Below are 25,132 nucleotides of genomic sequence, written 5' to 3'. Positions count from 1 at the left end.
GTGACTAGTTCATGAACAGCTAATTTTAAAAATGTTTAAAATTACTTTTAAAAGGATTCCGTAATATTAGCGGAAGAAGTCCATCAAAATGGTATTCCCTTCTGCTTTGATTCTTAGGAAGCAGTTTGAGCGATTCACTTACTGACGCTAATTGGACACCTCCCTCCAAAATAAACACGTACATTGGAGGTTTCTAACTTTTTAAAAAACAAACCTTATCTACACTTCCTTTAGTTAGTACGCCGGATACACCAACAAGCTAGCTATTTATAGGTTCTCCGCCATGTTTGAACATCTCCACACCAATAAAAACTACACAAATTCTTTCAAACTATTTTAAAAAGAACAACAACCCACCTCCTACGCTCGCGCTGGTCTACATAAATACCCAGACCTATACATCGACACAAACACACAAACAACATGCTCGACTAGAAAAAAACTTGGTTCAATAAATTGGTTTAATTTCCAAACATTTGTTAGAGACAACAAGCTGCCCCGACGTGCCCCCCGCACCCCCCTGAATCACTTGTCCCACGAGGCACTAGAATGACTCCATTGAAAAGTACACTATCGACTATCCTAAAGTAATACATATTTGTAGAAGGGGCGATGAGGGAAACAGGGGAACAGACTCTTAGATGTTCCAATAGGGCGTCAAAAAATGTGTAAATAAAGCTCCATGTTCTTCGCCCTTTTGCTGTTTATGACGTAATAGGCGAGACTCTAGAAGTCGTGTCCCATACGTTGGGAATAACAAATAGTTTTCAAACGTAGAGAAGCAATGGAATAGTCCATGACTGAATGATTATAATGTGTGTAGGGGGATATATGCAGTGGGAAAAGTATTCAAAAAGAGGTCTCGTGTGAGGTTGAATTTTTTCATCATGTGTGCGAATGTGGAATGTGTGAGAATGTGGGATGTGTGAGAATGTGGGATGTGTGAGAATGTGGGATGTGTGAGAATGTGGGATGTGTGAGAATGTGGGCTGTGTGAGATTGTGGGCTGTGTGAGAATGTAGGCTGTGTGAGAATGTGGGCTGTGTGAGAATGTAGGCTGTGTGAGAATGTGGGATGTGTGTGAGAATGTGGGCTGTGTGAGAATGTAGGCTGTGTGAGAATGTGGGATGTGTGAGAATGTGGGATGTGTGAGAATGCGGGTTGTGTGGGCTGTCTGGCTTAAGACGTTTGGCTTTTTATCAAGGAGTTTATAGTTCAAAGTAGATATAGAAATTTAAATGGGATTTTTTTTTAAAAATTGTGTGTGTAATTGCAAAGCGCCTAAAGGCAAAAAGAGACCCTTCTCCTAGATACTCATTTTCTTCAATTGTTTCTAATAGAGATGAGACCAGAACACACAGAGCATGTTGTGGCATGAAATATGATCTATACAAAGCAATATAAAAACAAAAAACTCCAGTTGTGATGATCGATTAATTAAAAGGGATTTTTTATTCCCTCCTAAACAAAACGAAACTTCGACATGAATAAATCGTAGAAGATGATCTACACCTAGAAATTAGAGCAGTTTCAACAAATCACAAGAAACTCTTTCCGCAGAATGGAATATTCAAAGAAAGTCGAATCTTTAAACAGACAAACTGAATGAAATGAGACAGCCACTATTCTGACTTCGTTTTTATTTTATCTAGGCGACAAACGTGATTTACTGATGAGTCTTGCATTGAATGCCCAGGCACTCATTTCTGTTAAATAAGGTACAGATCTGTACGACGTGACAACTAGCCATTGGTCTAAACTGCCCAAAGGTTGTGACGTTGCAGGTCAGTTCTGAGGCGTAGTGGTGTATTAGTACTAGTAAGCGACTTGTAAGTGACTATTTTGCATTTTATAGTTCCCACTTCCCAATGACACATTAACCCAAATGTAAGCGTAGTTCTTTATATTAACAATTACAACCATAGGCCCAACACCCTTAAGAGATCACTATTGAACATTCATTTCATAATAATAGGAAAAGAATATTAAACGAGAAGAACAAATAAAATGTTATTGTAACGCTCATGTACGTTTTGCTTAATTTACCTATTCACCTGCAAAGCTTAAAAAAAAAAAAAATAATGGACCCACCAGGACCGTTCGAGTTTGAGTGAAAATACAACCTCCTTTTTGCGTATGTAGTATTCGTGAAAGCAGAAGCTTAATTATAAGACTCAAACATAGCGTATACTTTCATTAAAAAAGTCGCATAAGATGTAAATTACTAATGTAATAACTCTTTCTCTCCTAATGTACGATACCAACGCTGATATGAACTCATTAAATTAAAATAATTACGGAGAGAAAGAGTTAATATTTAAACTTATTTTTCTAATAATAAGAATAATGGAAAGTGTACACAAAATAGGATGCGCGGTGGCTGAGCTTAAAGCGCATAGCTTCTTAACCGGAGGGGTCCCGGGTTTGAATACTTGTGAAGACTGGGATTTTTAATTTCGGGATCCTTGTTCGCCTCTTAGTCCACAAAGCTCTAATGGGTACCCGACATTAGTTGGGGAAAAGTAAAGGCGTTGTGCTGTCCGCATGACATCCTCGTTAACTGTGGGCCACAGAAACAGATGACCTTTACATCAACAGCCCTATAGATCGCAGAATCTGAAAGGGGAGCTAAATACAGAAGACAAGGGAAACAGTGTGCTACATGAAATAATCAACACTTGAACTAACCATTTATCAATTTAGTGTTACATACAGCCACGAGACAGTATTTAGGATTAGTTCAATGCATTTTTTTATTTTCTACCTAAATGGAGAAATGATCTAAAAATAACCGCAAAGAACGATAACTACAAAGTTTATAACTGCATTGTTATTTATAATTTAGTTCATTCAATTACAGATCGTCCAGGGGGTGGGAGGAGGGACAACACTCGGTGGGGGGGGGGAGAGGAAATATCGAGGGGAAGAGAAAATATTGATTAGGCCGTGATGTGAAACATTTAGCCCTGAGAGTCTAGAGTTGTAAAAATAAAAAAAAAAAAGGCAGTCGAATGATGGTTAAAATATTTTCTAAGTTTTGTGTGTTTCTGTGGTGTTCTACACTTGCGTGTAGCCATTGAAGTGATCAATGGGATTTGGAACTAAAGACTGAGACAAAGTGAGTCTCATGAGCAATTCAAGGCACGTTTAGAGTGAACTCGTCTTTATCGGATGAGGGAGTTTTATTAAATAACGGTCGAGGGATGTTTACCAAACAGCAGATACTCCCACAACCCCCCCCACACACACACCCACACCCACACATGAGAAATAAAAACAAGATAATAAGCGTGACACGTTTGTGTAGGCGGCCCCTGCGGTTTCATAATGTTCTTTTCAAATACGTATCAATAGTATACCAAGTGTAAAAAATTGTACAACTTGAATTCAAACTCGAAGGCTCAAGCCAATACACTAACCTCTGTGCCAGCAAAGTGTTAATGAAAAAAAAATTAAATACTAATAGTTTATTAAGAAGGCGCGGTGGCTGAGTGGTAAAGCGCTTGGCTTCCTATCCGGGGGTCTCGGGTTCAAGATCCTGGTGAAGACTGGGATTTTTACTTTCGGGATCTTTAGGGCTCCTCTGAGTTCACCCAGCTCTAACGGGTACCTGGCAAATAAGGTGTGAGCTCGTTGTGCTGGCCACATGACATACTCATTAACCGTGGGCCACAGAAATAGATGACTGTTTTATCATCTGCCCCACAGATCGCAAATGGAGAACTTTCTGTAGATAATCAACTAATTGCTTAATTTCTTTTTGTTGATTCTTGTTTTGTCTGGCCAAAAATTGTACACGTTATTTCTCCCACATCCAATCTCGAATCAAGCTGAAATTTTACACAATTATTTCTTTTACATGCCAACACAAGAATCTATAAAAACAAATTAACCAATTAGTTAATTGTATTTCAAACAAGTGAAAAGAGATAGCACTTGACTGAAGTGGTGTAAAAAATTGAATTAGACTTCTTTCCAAGGGGAAAGAAATAGTACTTGACTGAACTGGTGGTATAAGCTGAATAACTTCTCTTAATTGTCTGAGGTTTATTACAAATTCAGTTACATGACAGATCCAAACTGATCGATACACTTAATATAAGCTTTGTTTTTTTAAATCGAAAAAAAAATTAATTACAAGATTGAACACAACAACAACATAAAAAAAAAATAGAACCAAGCAAAAGTCTAATCCAAGGAGTGAACTCAAATGTTTAAAGTAGCAGAAGTGATGTAACGGGGGTAGAGGGTCCGATGGTAGAATGACTTTGGATTGTGAAACATCAGTCATGTTGTCAACACAGTCACAGCCTACGCACGGTTCAGGGTTTCAGTCAGACGGAAAAATAGAGGAGCCCCCCCCCTCTTTTCGGTGACATAAAGAGGGGGGGGGGAGAGAGGAAAGGAAGGGGAGACTACTTGCAATAATTTGTTTCTCGTGTTCACCCCACAGTTAGAGCTCCTTGCGTGTCAACTCAACGCGGTGGTTCTAAAAGTATTACTCCAGGGACCAAAAAGAGCTGATATGATGCATTGGGTTTTCATAAATGCACTTTAGGTGGTCGTCAACAGGTCCCTGTGACATAGACAGGTCCCTGTGACCTATCGTTTTGTGGGGGTGGACGACGGAAGCTCTTTCTTTGAAAGACAGGTTAAGGAGGGTGACATTTGACCAGGACAATGAACTACCGTTTTTTTTTTCTCTCTCTCTGCACCTTCCCCTCCCCCCCCCCAAGTCAAGTACCTATCATAGATAGGTGAGCTCATTATTATCCCCCCCCCCACCCCGTAACTACATGAGTTTGAACGTGAATCAAGTATTTAGCCATTACAATAGCGTTCAACATTAGATTTGATTTATAGCTTGTTCTGCAATTTCATTTATTAGACATATATTTTTGTTCAACTCTCTCTCTCTCTCTCTCTCTCTCTCCGAATCACACTCAGACTTACTCTCTGTCTATTTCTTCTACTTCTTTTTTTTCTCTTTCTGCATCAGACTCTCTTCTTCTGTCTGTCTATCACTCTGTCTCCTCCTCTATCTCTCTATCCTCCCTCTGTCTTTCTCCGTCTCTCCCTACCTCTGCCTCCACCTCTCTCTTGTCTCCCGATCTATCTTTATCTTTCACTGTCTCACTACCTCTCTGTGTCTCTCTGTGTCTCTCTGTTTCCACCCACAACACTTTCGTCTCTCTCCCTTTCTTTATCACTGTCTCTCCATCTCTCTCTTTTTTTCTATCTCTATTTCCATCTGTCTCTCTACGTTTCTCCATGTGGGTCTATAAACATGAATTGCATATGAAAGGACTAAATGTTATATAACGAAAGGTCAGCTGCATAACGAATCAGCTTACAACACCATCAGTTGATTATTGCACGAGCGGGCGCAAAAATACATTACCGAAATGCAGCCGGTGCAGCCAATGGTAACAGTTGCGTTGGGTAGGGCCAAATATAGAGACCTAATCTAGGTCTTCGAGACTCGTAAAATACTCCATTCATCCATAATCTTCTGACTCCAAGTTAAAAAAAAGTTTTCTATAGGTCAGATAATGTAAAGGTCGTCTGTTTCTGTGGCCTCTTGTTAACAAGGGTGTCATGTGGCCAGCACAACGACCAACTGCCTTTACTTTTCCCCTACTAATGTCAAGTACCCATTAGAGCCGGGTGGACTCAGAGGCAGCCACCGCGTTAATATTAATCATCTTGACGACTCTACCCTAGTCAATGCTCAGCTTGAAGGTCTTCGGCTCGAACTTTGCCCGCCGCCACCCAATGCACGAATCTATGAATGAAGCTTGACTTATTAATGAAGAAGTCGATGACCTTTAAAAAAAAAAAACTCCCCTGAAGTTTTTTCATTTAAAATTGGTGTATTTTTTTAAAAATCTGATTGCATATGCAATTTTAAAAGTTTAATGGTTCACTTTCGGAAAACTAACAAGTAGCTGATTTTTTAATGATCTAAAATATCATAATGTCCGATTTTCATTTCTCTTCTAGTTTCTGAGATCTAAACGGGACGGACGGACGACAGACAGACAACACAAAACTACTAGCGTCTATTCCCCTTTCGGGGGCCGCTAAAATGTGTGCACACTATAATCTAAATTAAAAACACAATAATCTAAACTAGACACACTATAATCTAAATTAGAAACACTATAATCTAAACTAGACACACTATAATCTAAATTCGACACACTATACATATTCATGCTTCAGAATTATTGTAGAAGTAATTGTACGGATTGAGGAGCATTGTATTCAGTGACCTCCTGGAGATTACATTTTGAAAATTTGAGCAGTATTGTGTGTGTGTGTATCTGTCGTTTGTGTGGGTGTGTGAGTGTGTGTGTGTTTTTTCTGTCTCGTATCTGTGGAAAGGGAACGAAAGACTGAGAGAAGAGGGGGGGCGGAATAAGATTAAGGGAGGGCGACAAAAAGCGTTGGCAGATAATTCATTCAATGGGAAAAAATGAGAGAGAGAGAGAGAGAGAGAGAGAAAGAGAGAAGGAGGCAGAAAAGGGGAGCAGTAAATCGTATTGAAAAAGACTACACGAGTGATTTAACTATCCATTACTAGACTATTGAATAAAGGACTATGCTCTCACCTCGAGGGGATCAAGCGATTCGGCAAACAGAACAGAAAAAATGGATGGAGAATAAGAACAACTGAGATGAGACGAGAATGTACGAGAATATACGAGATTGTACGAGAATGTACGAGAATGTACGAGATTGTACGAGAATGTATGAGATTGTACGAGAATGAACGAGAATGTACGAGATTGTACGAGAATGTACGAGATATACTCAATAGCTTTTTACGTGTCTCTTTGATTAGCACATCAGAGGCGGCCTTTGAGGGTGGAGAGTAGGGCAACCGGCCCAGGTTCCGCGATTTAGGGGAGTCCGCGATCAAAAGAATCTTCTGTCACCGTCAGCCCATCGCACAAATATTCGTGACCCTCGCACAGGGCCCCGCGCACTGCTCAAGCCACCTCTGAACACATCAAATATTAGAGCTCTTGTAATTTATGAGATTTTGGTAACTTATTATTATTGATTTTAGTGTTATCGTCTTTATAATGTGTATTTTTTTAAAGTTATCCTTTGCGATCGGTGGGAACATGACACAAAGTTCATCTGTTTCCAAGGCCGATGGTTGACAAGGGTGTCATGAGGCCAGCACAACGACCGACCACCTTTACCTCCCCACCGTATGTCAGGTAACCATTACAGCAGGGTGAAATGTAACCATTACAGCAGGGTGAAATTTAACCATTACAGCAGGATGAAATGTAACCATTACAGCAGGTTGAAATGAAAGGCGCCCTAAAAATCTTAAAGTTCGAAATACCTGTGATGACTGAGATTTGAACTCAAAGCCCCATCGGTTAGGAAGCTAATCGCTTTGGCATTAAGACATCGCTAGCCATTTTGTTAAAGACACTTAAGTGTTATATCTTGAGAAAATCTGACGTAGGAGTCGTTTTAAAATCCAATTACAAAAGTTCTTATTTTATACCGGACTGGTGCCTGGGTGTCCAGTGGCAGCGCGTAGGCGTTCGAGGGGCCTCGTAGTTTTAGGGGCCTTGCACCTTGAATGTTTATACGATACAGAATCATCTGAATCTAGTACTTCTAGTACTTAATTTATTCAAAATAACTGACCACACCACACGGATGTCAAAAACAGTTACAGAAGAAGTTTATTAAAATTGGACTTAATGTTTTGTAGCCACAGTCGACGATAGTCATTTTGAATATGTTTTAGTCGCACTCTTGAATGAGAATCTTCACTTTGTGAGAACACAGTGTAAAGTTTCCCTTTCACACCTTGAGGTCTATAGGGCAGATGATAAAAAGGTCATCTGTTTCTTTGGCCCACGGTTAACGAGGGTGTCATGTGGCCAGCAGAACAACCAACCGCATTTCCTTTCCCCGACTAATGTCAGGTACCCATTAGAGCTGGGTGGACTCATATGCGCCCAAAGATCCCGAAATTAAAATCCTAGTCGTCACCAGGATTCGAACCAAAGATCCCGGTTTGGAAGCCAAGCGCTTTACCGCTGAACCACCACGCCTAACACAGAGTAATAGTAGATATCTGCAACATCGTCATCCAACAACTACAACATTTCAACAACATCTACACAATCTAGTTCATTGAATGAATTCGTTCTGTATTATTTACGATTATAAAGTATATTTCTTTCTAGTATATCATTTTACCCCAAAACAAACAAACAAAAAAACAAGAAATGAAACACTTCTTTCATGTATACTAAAATCAAACGTCTCTGTATTATTTTGCGTGCTATGTAGATAGGTTACTTATTTAAAGTATTGTTGTATTAAAAAACAACAACATCTGGATTACACATTGTAATAGTATATCAATATTGATCTGCTTGCTTGTTTACAAATCTAAAACACTGACATGCAATTAACTTAACTTAAATACTTATTTAAGGAATTGTTGCATTAAAAAAATAACAACATTGGTATTACAGATTGTAATAGTAGAGTCAATACCGACCCGCTTGCTTGTGTACAAATTTAAAACATTGACATGCAATTAACAAAGCAATCGGCTAGTGAAGCTAGAAGCAAGCTGGTACATCAATGTAAACATGCTTTAAGTTTAGTAAAGAGTTATTGACTTAGGTCAAGGGTGTTCTCTTACGTAGATTGTATTCGTATAGATAGAAAGATAGATAGATAGATAGATAGATAGATAGATAGATAGATAGATAGATAGATAGATAGATAGACAGACAGACAGACAGACAGACAGACAGACAGACAGACAGACAGACAGACAGACAGATAGATAGATAGATAGATAGATAGATAAGATAGGTAGATTGAAATGGTGTATGTCTTGTGTACTGTGTATAAATGAGCCTTACATTATTATATACTTAACATAATATTTCCTTGGTGTGCTCCCTATTCTCCTTTGTTGTATTTAATGGTTCGACTTTGCCAAGGTATCAGACATTGCCTTAGGGACTAGATTTATACTCTATGAATAATGGCCTGACGTTGAGTTCGCTCAGCTAATGTTAAAAAATGTAAGGTGTTTTAAAGTGTCTGTTTGTGTGATCACGAATGCTTTGGTCAGGATATGCATATATGATTGCTTGTGTGTGAGTGGTGAGTAATAATTCATGTGTTCACCATATTTACTTCATTCATGAACAATAAATGAGCAATGTTATTAAAAATGTTTTCTTTTTAAATCAATAGGTCAATGTACAGACACTTGGTAAGAAGGGAAAAAAAGCGTTGATACAAATCAATATTAGACAAGAGAGAGAGAAAGAGAGAGAGAGAGAAAGAGAGAATTTTTGAAGCCGTGATTAAACTTAGTTGAATATGTAATATTTGTAAGCAATTGCAGTAGAATCTATTTATTTGATTCTATCTATCTATCTATCTATCTAGCTACCTGTCTATCAATCTATCTATTAGACTATCTATCTATCTATCTATCTATCTATCTATCTATCTATCTATCTATCTATCTATCTATCTATCTATCTATCTATCTGTCTATCTGTCTGTCTTTCTGTATGTCTGGTCTGTCTGGTCTGTCTGGTCTGTCTGTCTATCTATCTAATCTATCTATCTATCTATCTATCTATCTATCTATCTATCTATCTATCTATCTATCTATCTATCTATCTATCTATCTATCTATCTATCCATTTTCTAGTCGAGAGGTATCAGTCAATCAGTCTTTCTTTTTGTCTATATCTTTGCCTGTCCATGTAAATGTAGATATAGGGAAATCCAAACTACATAATAACTCATTATTACTTTGTTATTATGTAGGGTGTTAACCTTTAATTACTATTAATAATGTTTATATTTGTATACAGAGAATGATTTCAAACAATGTAAATACACTATACTTAAAAGTAAACCCTGACTTCTGTTCCTAAAATACTTGGAATAGAATGTTTTCCACTTACCATCTTCGCTTTCCTGTTTCGATAGTGTGGGCACCAGGCTTTGAGCCCTCTTCCGAGCAATCACGTCGTGGGGGACCCAGAACTTTTCACTGGCGTCACTCCCTTGAGCAACTGGGGAGCTGGGGCTCGATCCCATTCTCTTGCTGCCCAAAAGCCATTCGGCGCGGACACTGGCCGCTCTGGGCAGGCCGCTCCCGGGGCCACCCGGGCTGCCCGAGCGGTTGGCTCCGCCCACGCTCGCCATGCACTTGGCCGCGAGCCGCTGCAGCCAGCCACCAGCCTCGGTGGGGCTAGAAGAGTACTCGGCGGTCACCTCACCTGTGGAAGGGAGGTCGGTGGTTTGAGTCCCGGTGTTAGACGTCTTTCCGATGGTCCGCGGTGTGGCCTGAACTCCGACTGTCTTGGTGGGGAGATCGAGGGAACAGTGTCCGGAGTCGGTGGTCTGAGGCTCCCTGTCTGAACAATTCTGAGGCGATGTGGCCAAGTCGCCCGAAGACTCACAGGCGTCTTTCCCTTCAGGTCGATACTTCTTGGACTTTGGCGAAATACTTCTGGTGGCTTTTAAACACAGTGATAAAGAGACTTCCGAATTTTTTGACTCTTGCCCATAGTCGAAACTTTTCTCGTGTTTTCTCGACTTCGGAGAAGGAGATTTGACTCTTTTCTTCTCTGTTGTAGAGGAGGGAACTGTTTCTAAATTAACCGAAGACTGCTTCAGTATGCTTTTGTAATTGTCTGATGTTTTCGATTTTGGAAGTCCGTTCTTAGCTTGTTTGTTTAGCACAGCAGCTAATTGCTCAGAGTGAATTATCGGAGATGCGTTGGCGATGCTGTCGCAGGAATCCGAGAACCCTGCAAAAGAAGAATGGCGCCGCGTCCCCTGCTTGAGAACCGACCTCAGGGCGGGGGACACTTTCTCCCCAACTCTGTTGTCGTCCCAGCTGACGATAGGCTCGAACTGGACGGTAGCGGTTTTCTTATTTGTTTTGATGTTTGATGCTACGGTGGCTGATCCGGCGAGTGCGATTTGAGAACCCCCGATGACTCCGGCGCTCGCACGTGTGAGTATGTTATCCGTAGATGTGTCCAAGCCGACAAAACACGCTGCACTGCTTACAGCTGTGGCCACCAGCTGTCGACTAGCGACCTGGGCTATCGGGGCGACGAATTCGCTACCACCGACGGCTCCGCCACAGTTCCCTATTCCCCCTACTCCGGTGACGGCACCTCCTCCCCCTGCCTCGAGGGAAATGCTGGCTGTCTCACTACCGCCTTCGTTCACTCCTGTCTGATAAACCTCATCAGAAGCTTGACAGCTTGTATCCCCACTGTTAATAACGGATGAACCGCTTTGAGCTGAAGCGGGGCCCGAAGATGGCTGTAGTGTCAACGCCGAATCCTTGTCGGTTAAATTCTTACCCTTACACTTCCCGTCAGAAACAGCAGCCGGGCTGGCTTCACTATGAGGAGCACATGACGAGGTGTTAATTTTATTTCCACCGCCTTTCTCTACACAAGTGCTATCCTTCTCGCGGCTAATAGAAAAAGGGAATTTTTTCCTTCGTTTATCGAACAAGGCTTGATCGTCCAGGCTACACTTTAATCCGGAACCAGATTCGCGCCGTTCGATATTTCTCTCCCCTTCATCCTCGTCTTCCTCCCCCTCCCCCCAGAGGTTGTGAATTTGTTTCACTAGGGCGGCAACGCTGCTAGCGTCTGAAGATTTTCGTCCCTGAAACCGGAGTTTGCCGAGTTTAGATTTGGCCGAGACGAGCGTGCGTTCGTCGGTCAGCGACCCTCGCCTGCCGTCGCTGAACAGCCGTCGGGGCACCGGTGTTAAACCGGTGTCTGAGAATTTTCGACGGCCCCGGTAGTTGGCAGGGGGCGAGTCGTTGCAGATGTTTTTTTTCGTTGGTGAGTCGAGGGCGTCGTTGGGCTGATGCTTTGGCGAGGTTTTTAGAGGTGATGACTGCTGTTGAACGAGGTGGGGTGGCGGAGACGACGGGGAAGACGAAGACAGCACTCTGCCTACTTTTGAGTGCAGTTTAGAGGATTCTGCTGACGAGGAAGAGGATGAGTTCGATGAGGTCACGACTGATTTAAACAGCGCCCGCCTCACTGGTGAGGGAGACTTTTGATTTTTTTGCGGAAGAGGCGACTTGCGCCCCGAGGCTTGCTCTAGGAATAGATGGTTGCAAGTTCCGTAAGAGCCACGTCTACCCCTGTCGTGCTCGCCGCTGGGCACCGGAAGTGCTCCTTTCTCCTCGCTGCTCGTAGACGAGGACCGCTCCGAGCTAATAATCTCCTCCTTCGCCGCTCCTCTCCTGCTGGTTTCAGTCATCGACTTGGCAGTGGCGTAGCCGTAATTTTCTCCCGTGGCATTGTATCCTCCCGCAGTCCCTTGAGTGGCCGCAGAAGACGCCACTGCACATGTGTTTTCGGGTGCGAAACTTGGACTCGTGAAGGCCCCTCCACAAGTGCCGCCTGCTCCAGGGCTTAGAACAGACTTGAGTTTCCCAGCTATGTCTCGCTCTATGATTTCTGAGTTAATCCTCTGTTCAATATCAGTGACGGGTGACTTTCTTAAAAAGTTCTGTACCCCGCGTGTAAATCCGCTAAGACCAGCACAGTTACTTCCGCCCCCACTGCCCGCGCCACTAGCCGTCTCATTATCGGCGCCCGGCACGTCAAGCGCCTCGTTACTTTTCCTTAAACTGTCTGCGTTATCTTTGTAAGCGGCCCTAGTGTTTGATTGGCTACCTGCCTCCGTGACATCCCCACCATCTCTCCCTTCCTCGCTTCGCTTTGCAGCAGCGGTGACGGCCTCCCCGGCTGTTTTTCGGGGAGATGAAAATTGGTGGTGAAGATAGTGGTGCTGATAGGTCTGCGGTACTATAAAAGGTTGAACCTCTCGGGTGCTTAGAATGGTTTTACTAACTCCGCTGTTGGGACCGCCAGGGCTTCTCTGGCGATCACCCGCGCAGGCCTCCGCTGCAAGAGTATCGATCGTCAGCGTGGTCGCCGAGCTGGCAGTGACTCCGGTCACAGCGGCTGGTCTGTGGATGGCACCACCACCTCCCGTCCCCGCGCCATCACACCCAGAGATAACATTTTGTGAGTTTTCTCCCGCCGGGCTAATGAGCGATGAATTAGCCGGAGACCGGCCGCCCGTCACTAAGAGGTTACTCGACGACTTCTGTCCACTCCGCCATAGTCCGACGTGGCGTTGAAGTGCAGCGCTACCTGCGAGAGGGTCTGATTTAGTGGCGGAGCACAGAGAGTGCTGGGAGGCGACGCCCGCGATGGGTGACTGTGGGGGTGCCGCTTTAAGCAAAGGCGTAGAAGGTGGCTGTGTTGGAATGGATGACGTGGAATATGAAAGTTTACCGGCGCCCCCTTGAATGTTTATTTGTTGAGCAGGATATAAATACTGTTGGCGCCCTGATGGAGTTGGTGGTGGCGTTTTAGGGGGCGTTGAATTCGAAGACGTTGAGGCTGGAGAGAGCTTATTGGAAAAATGTCTAAAAAATTTGCCTATCTTTTCTATTCCTGCTGATCGAGGTGCCGGAGATAGGTAACCGGGGCTGCGCTCTATTCCAGAATCCTGAGAGTTTGTGCTGCACAGCGGCTCACGTGGGCTCTCGAACAACAGACACTCACTGCTTTTACCAAGGTAGTCAGTACTCCCCGAGAGATGGCTGCCTTGTTTATCCCCAGGTGACGCCACAAGCCACGTAGAAAGAAAGTTTCCCCCTGGGCTTCTAACGAGCGGAGAATGTGGAGACAAGCCCCCGGCACTTGTATCCGTTATTTTTAAACCACCGTCGTCTACGCCTTTGACAAATGGTCCGACGATGGCAGTGGGCGAAACTCTAGTCAAAATGTTTTCCAAAGCACCAGAAGGTTTGGCGTCTGTTCCGCTAGTGTCCAGAGGAGAAGGGAGCGGCGACGGTGCTTTGCCTCTGCCTCCCTGGGGCTTATTCACTGATTCTATTTTCGGCGATGGAGAGAGCAAATTTGAAGGCGCCACCGAGGCGGGCGGCTTTTCAGTATTCTCTTGGGCGGAATTAGCACTAATGTCGACTTCTTTGATAACGACACTGTCTTGGGTGCGAAGCAGCCTGTTTTTGAGCGATGATTTTCTGGAGCTTCGCCTTTGAATCGTTAAAATATTGCAAGGTTGAGTGGCGTCAAGGTTTTTGGCGTTGACTGGAGGGGAGGAAGGGCCCTCTCTCACGCTGCTGATGTCGCCCCACCAGTATGGTGCGATGCCTGAGACCTGTTGGTGATTTTTCAAACGTTGTCTGTTGAAGTGACACAGTAGGTAGTTCGGATCCTGGTAAAAGTACTTAAAGGCCTCGTTCAGGGGCGACGACGTTTTTTCCTCCAGGACTGGCGTGAGCACCTGCGGATTCTGGGCTAGGGCCGCCGCCTGCCTCAGCTGCTGCCTCTGTTGCTCCTCTTGCCAGTGCCTCAGTGCCAGCACAAGCTCGTCCTCGCTGTCACTCTCGTCCTCGTTGGCTGCGTCTTCCTCGCTACTAGTGACATAGTCTTGCATAGAGAGGTCCTCGTGGTGCTCTAGCAGAAGCTGCTCCTGCTGCCATTTCTTTAGCGACTCTACCAGGTCCTCCTCGGCGGTGAGGTCTTCCTCGCACTCTTCGAGAATCTTCTTCTCCTCTTCCCCTTCGCTGCTATCCTCTTCGGAGTCCTTTACGTACCCGCTCCACAGGTCCGTATTGATGATGATGTTGCTGCGTGTAAGCCTGAGCGGCTGCCTTGTCTTCTGCTGCTGTGGATGCTGTGGAGATGTCGCCTTTTTCGTCGTCTGCTCCCGCTGGCTTTCTTGTGCCCGCTTCGGTGAGTCGCCTTGTCTAGACAGGTAAATGTTACTGTGGTGACGCCAGCCACCTGCTTGCTCGTAATGCCGCGCCAGGCGAGTGCCGCAGTCTGCGTCCAACCATTCCAAAACTCGCATTGATCTGTCAAAACGGCTGTCCTGTCGCCTGGACCTGTCCTCCTCTCTCCGACTTTTACCGCCTCGCGCCTTTGTCTCATACAACGGTCTCCTCCCTGCTCGCGTTTTTTGGCCCCCACCCTCGTTCCTCCCCTTCCCGGCTCTCTTACCATCCTCACCCCTCCACTCTTCGTTCAGCAGTGACTTTAATAGTTTCTTGTCCATATCATCTAATAAGTCCATCTTGACGCTTTTTTTTTTTGTTTTCTCTACTTCTCTCTCTTGATTTCTAAGGTGGGGTGGGGGGTCACAGGTCTCCCTCTTCTTCTATCACCCGAGGGCTACTCCCCATACCGATACCAGCAAAATGTCACTCCCGGAGATATGTTTGTGTACTATCATTCTCGCCTTTATTCTTCCTTCTAAGTTGTTTGTTCGCAAATCGTATAGATCTTTGATTAACATTATCCTCATAATCCATTAGCGAAATATGCAAACAAAGCTTGACTTGTATTTGTTCCTAAATATTGTAGACGTAACTGTCATTATCTGCCAATTATTAGAGCTACTGGTATCGAACAGGTATATAGTTCAGCATTCTTAACACCGGCATCTCACTCCCTCGTTGTGATCCTTATATCATACAAGTTTGTATAAAGAGATGATCTCTTTTAAATAATTCCATAATCTTATATCCTTTTAACTTAAAACATGACTCCTATTTCTTATTTTACACAAGAAAGAAAGATTGTGTTAATAGAATATGTCGTTTTTCTCAGTCTAATGTATAGGTCTGCCACGCCCCGCATTCTATTTACCAATAAAGTGTATGAATAATGTTAGTGAATTAAACGGTGTTCTAGAGATCAATGATGCATTGCTTTTCTGTATTGCAATTACTCAGACAATATTTCTTTAGATATGTTCTTCATTTATTTGAATCAATAATCTAATAATATATTTGTGTATGTCGACATTTGATATGGCGACTCCTTGACAGGCTGGAATGGGCCCACTGGTCACCACTTGATGATCCAACTTAACACTAATGAGAGACCCCTTGTGTCGCCTTCACCAAATCCATTCACTCATCCTCCTAGATGTATTGTTCTGGTAAGGGGTGTTTTTATTTCTTTTCGTTCTTCTGTAATCCAATAGTTCGTTACACTTTTTAATCGGCTAGGCTAATTAGCTAGTCTCTTGATTGAAATTGCTCAATAAAGCAACGTAAAAAAACCAACAGAAATGAAAGAGAAACTTTAAAAAAAAAAGAAAAAAGAAACGAACTGAAAGAACTTAAAAAAGCTAAGCTAAGGGAGGCAACGATTTAAAAACCCCTCACATTTTCTTTTTTTTTTTTTCAAGTGTTAGGTCCCTTTTAACATTTTTGTTTCTAGAGTCCGGCGAGTCTCTTTCTGGCCTTTTGAGTTTGTCTTGTTTTGTATCGTTTCTCTGCCTGAGATCCAGGCAACTTTTTAAAATCCCTTCCAGTAAAAACGGAAGCCGACGTTGAGGGGGGACTGCAGAAGGCGACTAGATGAAATGGCATGAAGCCTGGCAGACGTCGACATCCAAAACGAAAACAAGATTTTCGTTAGCAGAATCCAATCCATTGTCCTGAACTCCAATGCCATTACGTTTCCACCATCTTTAATTTTGCTTTCAAAGTTTTAAGTTTTAATCATCTCAATAAAGTTTGAAGCTTGCTGGTGCTTAGAGTTCATACATTGCAATCTATCCATCTTCGGCATATTGATGAACAAATCACTGAGTCGACAAACAGTTGGTCTTCATGTTCATGTTTACTTGGAATGAAGTTCTTATTGTTTATTACTTCCCTTGTAGTCCTTGAACTTCCGGTTCATAAAAAGGTCGAAGTAAGCCAACTACGGTGTTCCTTTTGTTTTTTGTTCTTGTTTTTTTGTTCCCTTTGGTTGGAAACCAAACTGTAAAGAAAAAAAAAAGCATTATCAGATCCTTAATAAACTACACAAATATGTTGATCAGGAGACTTCTGTATTACTGAATTACAATTATAATATAGACTACTTAATATCGATCTTACAGCTTTAATAGACCACTTCCTTAGATTTGAAATCCTCTAAATTATATATATACAATAGCCGAATATGACCCCCGGCCCCCGGGCCCTAGTGTGGGCATTACTGCTCTAGTGGATTGGATTTACATCTATGTTAAACATGGCGAATGTTTCCTTAACTTAATTTTTTTTTATTTTGCTACGAAAATGAAAGTACAGTGTAAAAATGGGCTCACCAGGGTAAGCCGACATAGAAAACGGGTTTTCCCGATTTGTTCAAAAGTTTCGTTCTTTAATAGAGATAAATGTGGGTATTTTTAGCGCCTTCTGTGTGTGTGTGTGTGTGTGTTTGGGGGGGGGAGGGGTGACATTAAACATACACTAAGGTCTTCGTTATGATCTAAAGAACATTTATGCCAAGTTTTACCTGACTGTTCCAGTTAATACCCAAGGAACATTTATGCCAAGGGAAAAAAATGAGCATTGATACGAGTTTGTTCTTGCTTGTGGAATAAGAAATGTGCCTTTATCTTGGTGTCTTTCTGAGTATTGTATAAGGTTGCGTTATTTGTATTTGAAGATTATGGTTTAGTGGTTTATGTATTATTGCTACTTTACTTTTTTTGTCATCTATACTGAAGTGTTTTTTAATTTAGTAATTTTAATAATGGGGGTACTCTAGCCAAATGTGAATATTCGTTTATTATAAACCTCTAAGCTCTATTTTTTGTGATAGTATTTCTGTTGTTAATTATGATCTAGGTTCACAGTCAGCAATAAACAAACAACAACCATTAGTGTCATGGCGGAGAATAATACTTTATTATATTGAACGCGTGCACCTTTGCGCACCATATCAACATCTGTGCTCTTTTTATTCGTTATAAACGTCATTATGATGATCTACTGGAGAAAAGGTGATCTGCAGGATAGTTGTAGGAGATCTGCAGGAGAGTTGTAGGAGATTAGCTAAAGAGTTGCAGGAGATCTGCAGGAGAATTGCAGTAGATATGCAGGAGAGTTGCAGGAGATCTGCAGGAGAGTTGCAGGAGATCAGCAAGAGTGTGAAATAATAGATAACAACCCTGGCTTATTCGATGACTATGTCTTAGCAATAACTTTATATATTGTTGTTGGTTCTTAGCTCTTTTAAAAATAAATACTTTGGGAACTAAATCCAAGAGAGTCGAGCCCCGATGGGTTAAAGGTCAAATGCATCGTTAGCATTTGGTCGCTGTCTCTCTTGCAGGGAGTACTCCACGCTAATTGGGAGAGCCATGCGGGCTGGCTGCTCTGACGGGGAAGGTAAAGGGGGTGAGGTGGATGACAAAAGTTTTACCCCATAAAGGCTACTATGTCATGTGACCCAGGGCCATGTTTGCGAAATAATGACAGGAATAGACGCCCAGAGAAGGGGCCAACAAAATGTCGCTAGTTGGGGGGGGGGGGGGGAGAGAGAGAGAGAGAGAGAAAAAAAAAAGCGGTCAAGTTAGTATAGTGCCATTTCCAGCACTAATAGTGGCTTCTAGTTTGAATGCATTATGAATAAGAACTGTAGTGCCGAAAATGCAATGTTATGATAAGATAAATCATTTGCATAACTTTCTTTACAAAAATTATATATGCCGATATATGTAGATGAACAATATCTTTACAGAAATCGATTGGTCATTGTGCTGGTCACACGACACCCTGCTCGTAAACCGTTGAACAAAGAAAAAGATGACCTTAACACCCTCTGCCTTATAGACCGCATGGTCTGAAAGGGGAACTTTGCATCTTGTACAAATGTTGACGCCCACGGTTGAGGGATCAGAAACCCTTCCTATTTATAAGCTTCATTCATTTGTATAGCATTTTCTTATTACTCATAGTTTTAACTTAAACAATATTAAAAAGTGATTTTGTGTTATCCCACAAACTCAGAGGCAGCCCCCATTAAATTTACCAATGGACAAGTAATATTCATAGTCATAGCCATAGTCTTGATTTGATCGATGAAAGTAATAAAATTTAAAAATCATTGGGCGCTAAAATAATAAATAATAACAATAAAATAAAATTAATTTTTCTCTTTTAAAGTTTAAATCTTTCAAAATGAATTTTTATCAAACATAACTACTTTTTCAATTACAAATTCTTTTTGTTTTTTATATATTCATATATTTAAATAGAGCCGCCTTCCTCCCTACATTGCTCTATGACTCAGAAAAATGGACAGTGTACAGAAAACATGCAAAGAAACTGAACCACTTCCACATGACATGTCTGAGAAAAATACTAAATGTCAAATGGCAAGACAAAATACCAGACACGGAAGTCTTTCGAAGAGCGTGTCTGCAAAACATCCACACAATCCTGATGCAGTCCCAGCTGTGATGGGCAGGACACGTCTGCAGAATGGAAGACCACCGCATCCCTAAACGACTCTTGTATGGCCAACTAAGCGAAGGAAAGCGCTCGCAAGGTGGTCAAAGAAAGCGCTTCAAAGACACCCTCAAAGCTTCTTTGAAGGCGTTCAGCATAGACTCAGGAACCTGGGAGACAGAGGCACATGACAGAGCATCATGGCATCACGCTGTGAAAACTGGCGCACAGATTGCTGAGGAAAAGAGAACAACGCTGGCAGAAGAAAAACGCCAGAAAAGAAAAGCATGGCAAACGACACTAGCTCCAGCTGAAATAACCTACCCAGTGAGCGGCCGAACATTTCGGGCTCACATAGGTCTCACCAGCCACACGAAGAGGCATAAAACTCCAGTGCAAAGCCCTCAGCCCCCTGGATGACAAAGTGGTCATCATCGAACCACGATGGACGAACTATACATTTATACATTCATTAATTTCAAACCTATTGATATATGAGGCAGATGATGTAAAGGTCATCTGTTTCTATGGGCCAAGGTTAAATAGGGTGTCAAGTGGCCAGCATAACGACTAACCACCTTTCCTTTCCCCAACTAATGTCCGGCACCCATTAGAGTTGAAGATTCCGAATGTAAAAAATCTCAGTCTTCACAAGGATTTGAACAAAGGAACCCCGGTTCGGAAGCCAAGCGCATTACCACTGAGCCACCCCGCCTCCACATAATCATTTAGCGTACACTAATATTTTTTTAAATAATAATTATTAACCTTATCCATACTGTTGTAACCCCGCTCCCGCGCTACACTAATGGTGCGCATCTGAGCACTACTGAACACGACTAGTGAACGACATATAAAGACAGGAAGAAGGACTGTTGTGAGCCGGCTAAAAGTCATGGGAGTCTGAACAGTTTGGTGCTGAGTGCTGTCCTGTGTGATACTAGGAAACTGTGTTGGAGACCTGGAGCGACACTGGGAAGTGTGTCGGTGGTCTGTTCTGTGTTCTGGTATGAAGTAGGACTCTTAGAACTTAAGAAATATTACTCCCTGTGACTTTATAGCAGACGTACAAGTCTAACTAGTAACTATTACTATTTGTTGATGCTTAATGATTTGATTTGATTTGTTGATTTGAGGCACATCGGCACAATTGATGCTTATACTAGTTATAATAAATAAATACATCGTTTACTGTTGTCGACCTGTCTTTCGTTGAGTGCCTGCCTTAGAGAGTTACAACAATACATTCAAAAGTAATAACGTTACATGCCATACAGAGAAACTAAAAAAAGATTTCTTCTTCTTACAAAATTAGATAAATTGGCAACACGAAAACAAATATTCTTGACCTACTTTGGGTAGTGAGCTAGTATTCACACCAATTAAGACTTTTCCCCTCCCAAATAAAAATTAATATCTCCCCTTCCATTTGTGATACAAACTAGATCTAGATCTAATAATTTTTAAAAATTAAATGGTTCACTTTCGGAAAAGAAAAAAGTAGCCTTTGCTCAGAACTTTGAATGATCTAAAATATCTTGATGTCCGATTTTCATTTTCTCTTTTAGTTTAGATTTTGAAAATCCGAGTTCATGATATTTTGCAGCTTGCAAAGTTCTGGTGCAAGGGCTACTAAAAGCAAACTTAAATCTAATAAGAGAGACTTTTTTTTGTATATAAAATGATGCGCGATAGAGCTTTTTAAATAAATGTCATTTTGTGTGTGCAATTAGTTAATTTAATATGGTGTACGATGTTTGGTCGATGACCAGTGATGTTTTCTCTAGGACTATGAGTTATGTGGTCTCCAACAGTGGTTAAATCGTGTCTGTTCGGCGAGAGTGAAATCCGTATGGAACTAGTGTGGAGCTAGAGTGGAGTCAGTTTGGAGCAAGCTTTGAGCCAGTTTGAGCTAGTGGGGAGTCTGTGCTGAGCCGTGGTTTGATTGCAGTGTCTTTGAGTGTTGTTATATTATTGTTTTGTCGGCTGCTGTTATGGTAACAAACGAATGGAGATTCGCATTTTTTATTTGTTTGTTTTGTACTTTCATAAGTTTTGTTCCTTAAGAAATGAAGATCATAGCAAAGGTCTCTTGCAAGGCGGCAGGGGAATGAAGAAGGCAGGGCTTGAACGTGGACAAGACGTCAAGGAAGGCTTTGGTTTAAACGTAGGCAAAAGGGCAAGGAATATAAGAAGGTTTTGGTTTAAACGTAGGCAAGAGGTCAAGGAATAGAACAAGGCTTTGGTTTGTATGTGGGCAACTGGGCAAGGAATACAATGAATAGAATAAAGCTTTGGTTTAAACGTAGGCAAAAGGGCAAGAAATATAAATAGGCTTTGGTTTAAACGTAGGCAAAAGGGCAAGGAATAGAAAAAGCCTTTGGTTTGTGCAACAGGACTAGGAATAGAATGAATAGAATAAAGCTTTGGTTTAAACGTGGACAAAAGGGCAAGGAATGGAAGAGAGCATGGGTTCGAACACAGAACCATCGTTATTCGGAAGCACATATCATGTTACCAAGCAGTCATCCTGTCCACTGAGGAATTGTCAGTTCGATATTGTTCAAGGCTTGATTAATGCTGCCATCATTAAACCATTATTGCATTTTACCTGCCACTTTAAGTTAACTCTATGTTACAGTGTAAAAAAAACAACTGTTTGGAGGTCCGGGAAATAAAAGTGCATGGCTGATGTTAATTAATTAAATGATATCTGACACTGGCATGGCTGAAGTTTTTAAGTTGTTGTCCTCTTCATATATCAAGGTGATTATAACATCCGTTCCGTGGCCGGCTGACACGACTTACATTTTCTCGACATTCATTTGCATCCAGTGGATTGCACAAGCCATGAATTGTTCATGTACTTCTATTATTTTTAGTGGTTTTGTTTCGTTCAATTCAACAACAAAAATCCATTTTTTTGATTAGAATTGGCAACAACAGTTTATTAAAAAAAAAGAAAAAAATAAGAACCAGATCTGTGGAAATTTACTCCAAGGTTAAAACACTGATTGTGATGGAGATGAGGCTTTAAGTAATTGCATGCGCATCAATCTTCTCACCTGTGCAAGGCGACTGTTTGTAATGAAAAACATCTCAATAATGGAAGAGAACAAAAACAACCGTGAACTATGGAATAATAGATCTATTTGCTTCAAACCACGGTTTGCTCGCTCGTAAAATGTTTTTTTTTGGTAAATGCAGTGGTGTCAAGCAGGGATGTGTGCTGGCACCTACTCTGTTTGGCATATTCTTCTCCTGTCTACTGCATTATGCGTTCAACGACATAAACGAAGGTGTGTTTCTCCATACAAGATCCCTGGAAAACTATTTAATGTATCAAGGCTGCGGGCAAAAACCAAAATTAGGAAGCTACTCATCAGGGAACTCCTGTATGCTGATGATGCAACTATTGTGGCTGATTCTGATATTCAGCTACATTCCCTGGTGGACAAACTATCTGCTGCTTGCCAGAAGTTCGACTTAAACATCAGTCAAAGCAAGACTAAGATACTTGTCCAAAACACAAACACTGCACCTCAAGTAAGCATTAATGGCCAACCACTAGAAATTGTTGATCACTTTTGTTACCTTGGCTCCATCATATCCAACAACACTCTACTGGATAAAGACGGTTGCAGAAAAGAGTCTGGGACAACATATTGCTGACTAGCAGTACTTAAGCCTTAGTCTACCTGACCTGTGTGTTGAGCACCTTGCTGTACGGAAGTGAAACATGGTCAACCTACTCATGGCAGAAAAAAAAGCTGAATGTCTTCCACCTCCGAGGCCTAAGGCGGATCTTTAAAATAAGTTGGCAAGATAAGATAACCAATGAGGAAGAACGACAAAGAGCAGGGTGCCAGGACATCCGCTCTGTTATCAGCAGCAGACGCCTTGGCTGGCTTGGCCACGTTCGTAGAATGCCAGTAGGTCGACTTCCACAGGACATCCTGTATGGCGATCTAATAGAAGTCAGGAGAGCCGCTGGTCGCCCACTTTTACGTTAGACGGATGTATGCAAACGCGACATGAAGCTCTTCAAAATCGACACTGGCAACTGGAAAGAGGTGGCATTGGATAGATCCACATGGAGAGAGAGCATAAAGGAAGGGTCACGGATTGCAGATGTCATACACAACAGAAGCAGAAAGAAGGGTGAAAATGCAACGGCGCCTGGTGATTATATATGCCTAACCTGCGATCGCAGCTGTGTATCAAGGATTGCCCTCTTTAGTCACACAAGAAGTTGCAAAGGGAAAAGATCGTCTCTCGAGACGTAAAATGCCACAAAAAAAATGTTTTTTGGGTAAATTATAATTTTTTGAAGTTCTTTTATATTTTCGCCTCAACTTGCAGTACCTTTGGACCGGTGCTGAGATGTCCGGGTTAGAACCTCTACTTGCAGTACCTTTGGACACGGTGCTGAGATGTCTGGGTTAGAACCTCTACTTGCAGTACCTTTGGACACGGTGCTGAGATGTCTGGGTTAGGACCTTTACTTGCAGTACCTTTGGACCGGTGCTGAGATGTCCGGGTTAGAACCTCTACTTGCAGTACCTTTGGACACGGTGCTGAGATGTCTGGGTTAGAACCTCTACTTGCAGTACCTTTGGACCTGTGCTGAGATGTCTGGGTTAGAACCTCTACTTGCAGTACCTTTGGACCGGTGCTGAGATGTCTGGGTTAGAACCTCTACTTGCAGTACCTTTGGACCGGTGCTGAGATGTCTGGGTTAGAACCTCTACTTGCAGTACCTTTGGACACGGTGCTGAGATGTCTGGGTTAGAACCTCTACTTGCAGTACCTTTGGACCGGTGCTGAGATGTCTGGTTTATTACTCTACTTGCAGTACCTTTGGACCGGTTCTGAGATGTCTGGGTTAGGACCTCTACTTGCAGTACCTTTGGACCGGTTCTGAGATGTCTGAGTTAGGACCTCTACTTGCAGCACCTTTGGACCGGTGCTGAGATGTCTGGGTTATAGCCTCTACTTGCAGTACCTTTGGACAGGTGCTAAGATGTCTGAGTTAGAACCTCTACTTGCAGTACCTTTGGACCGATGCTGAGATATCTGGGTTAGAACCTCTACTTGCAGTACCTTTGGACCGGTGCTGAGATGTCTGGGTTAGGACCTCTACTTGCAGTACCTTTGGACCGGTGCTGAGATGTCTGGGTTAGAACCTCTACTTGCAGTACCTTTGGACAGGTGCTGAGATGTCTGGGTTAGAACCTCTACTTGCAGTACCTTTGGACCGGTGCTGAGATGTCTGTGTTAGGACCTCTACTTGCAGTACCTTTGGACCGGTGCTGAGATGTCTGGGTTATAACCTCTACTTGCAGTACCTTTGGACCGGTGCTGAGATGTTTGGGTTAGAACAAGAGAGTGGGACCAAAAGCGGTTCTGGACTTTTTTAGTTTGGACAATTAACCCTTTCTCTCCGTACTTATTTTTCCAAGTTTTGAAGGAGTTCTTCATTTATCTCATTACTATTTCACTACCCCTGTTATGATTGGGCTTCAGTAGCTTTGTTATCTATTATCAGAAAATGTTTTATTTGGTATAGAATTAAAGGGAAATGCATGCTCTTTTTATATAATTCAAAGTCAAGTTTAAAAAAATTAGACATTAATTTAATTAAATGAGATCAAATTCAACGATGGTATCGTCGATTAGGAGAGAAAGAGTTAAAACGTTATGTTGAAATGTTTGTGATATAATAATAAATATTTGAACACTTCACGTTACGTTATAAATTAGCTACAGATCTCTTTCTAAATC

At 42.2% G+C, this 25,132-nt stretch overlaps 1 protein-coding gene and 1 long non-coding RNA gene across 2 annotated transcripts in view; one reads left to right on the top strand and one right to left on the bottom strand.

Annotated features, from left to right (window-relative positions):
- Positions 1-15,492, bottom strand: part of LOC106056338 (uncharacterized) — a 169,605-nt gene extending 154,113 nt beyond the window's left edge. Inside the window, exon 1 of the mRNA XM_013213035.2 lies at positions 9,987-15,492. Coding sequence (XP_013068489.2) covers positions 9,987-15,183 — 5,197 coding nt within the window. The 5' untranslated portion in view covers positions 15,184-15,492. The remainder of the gene's footprint in view (positions 1-9,986) is intronic.
- The window catches only part of LOC106056339 (uncharacterized), a 128,941-nt gene continuing 112,752 nt past the window's right edge, over positions 8,944-25,132 (top strand). Inside the window, exons 1-2 of the long non-coding RNA XR_001215691.2 lie at positions 8,944-9,165; positions 15,941-16,053. This is a non-coding gene — a long non-coding RNA (uncharacterized LOC106056339). The remainder of the gene's footprint in view (positions 9,166-15,940; positions 16,054-25,132) is intronic.

The sequence above is a fragment of the Biomphalaria glabrata genome, chromosome 9, assembly GCF_947242115.1.
Source record: "Biomphalaria glabrata chromosome 9, xgBioGlab47.1, whole genome shotgun sequence".
Taxonomy (NCBI): Eukaryota; Metazoa; Mollusca; class Gastropoda; family Planorbidae; genus Biomphalaria; species Biomphalaria glabrata.
This window is presented reverse-complemented; position numbering and strand designations above follow the sequence as displayed.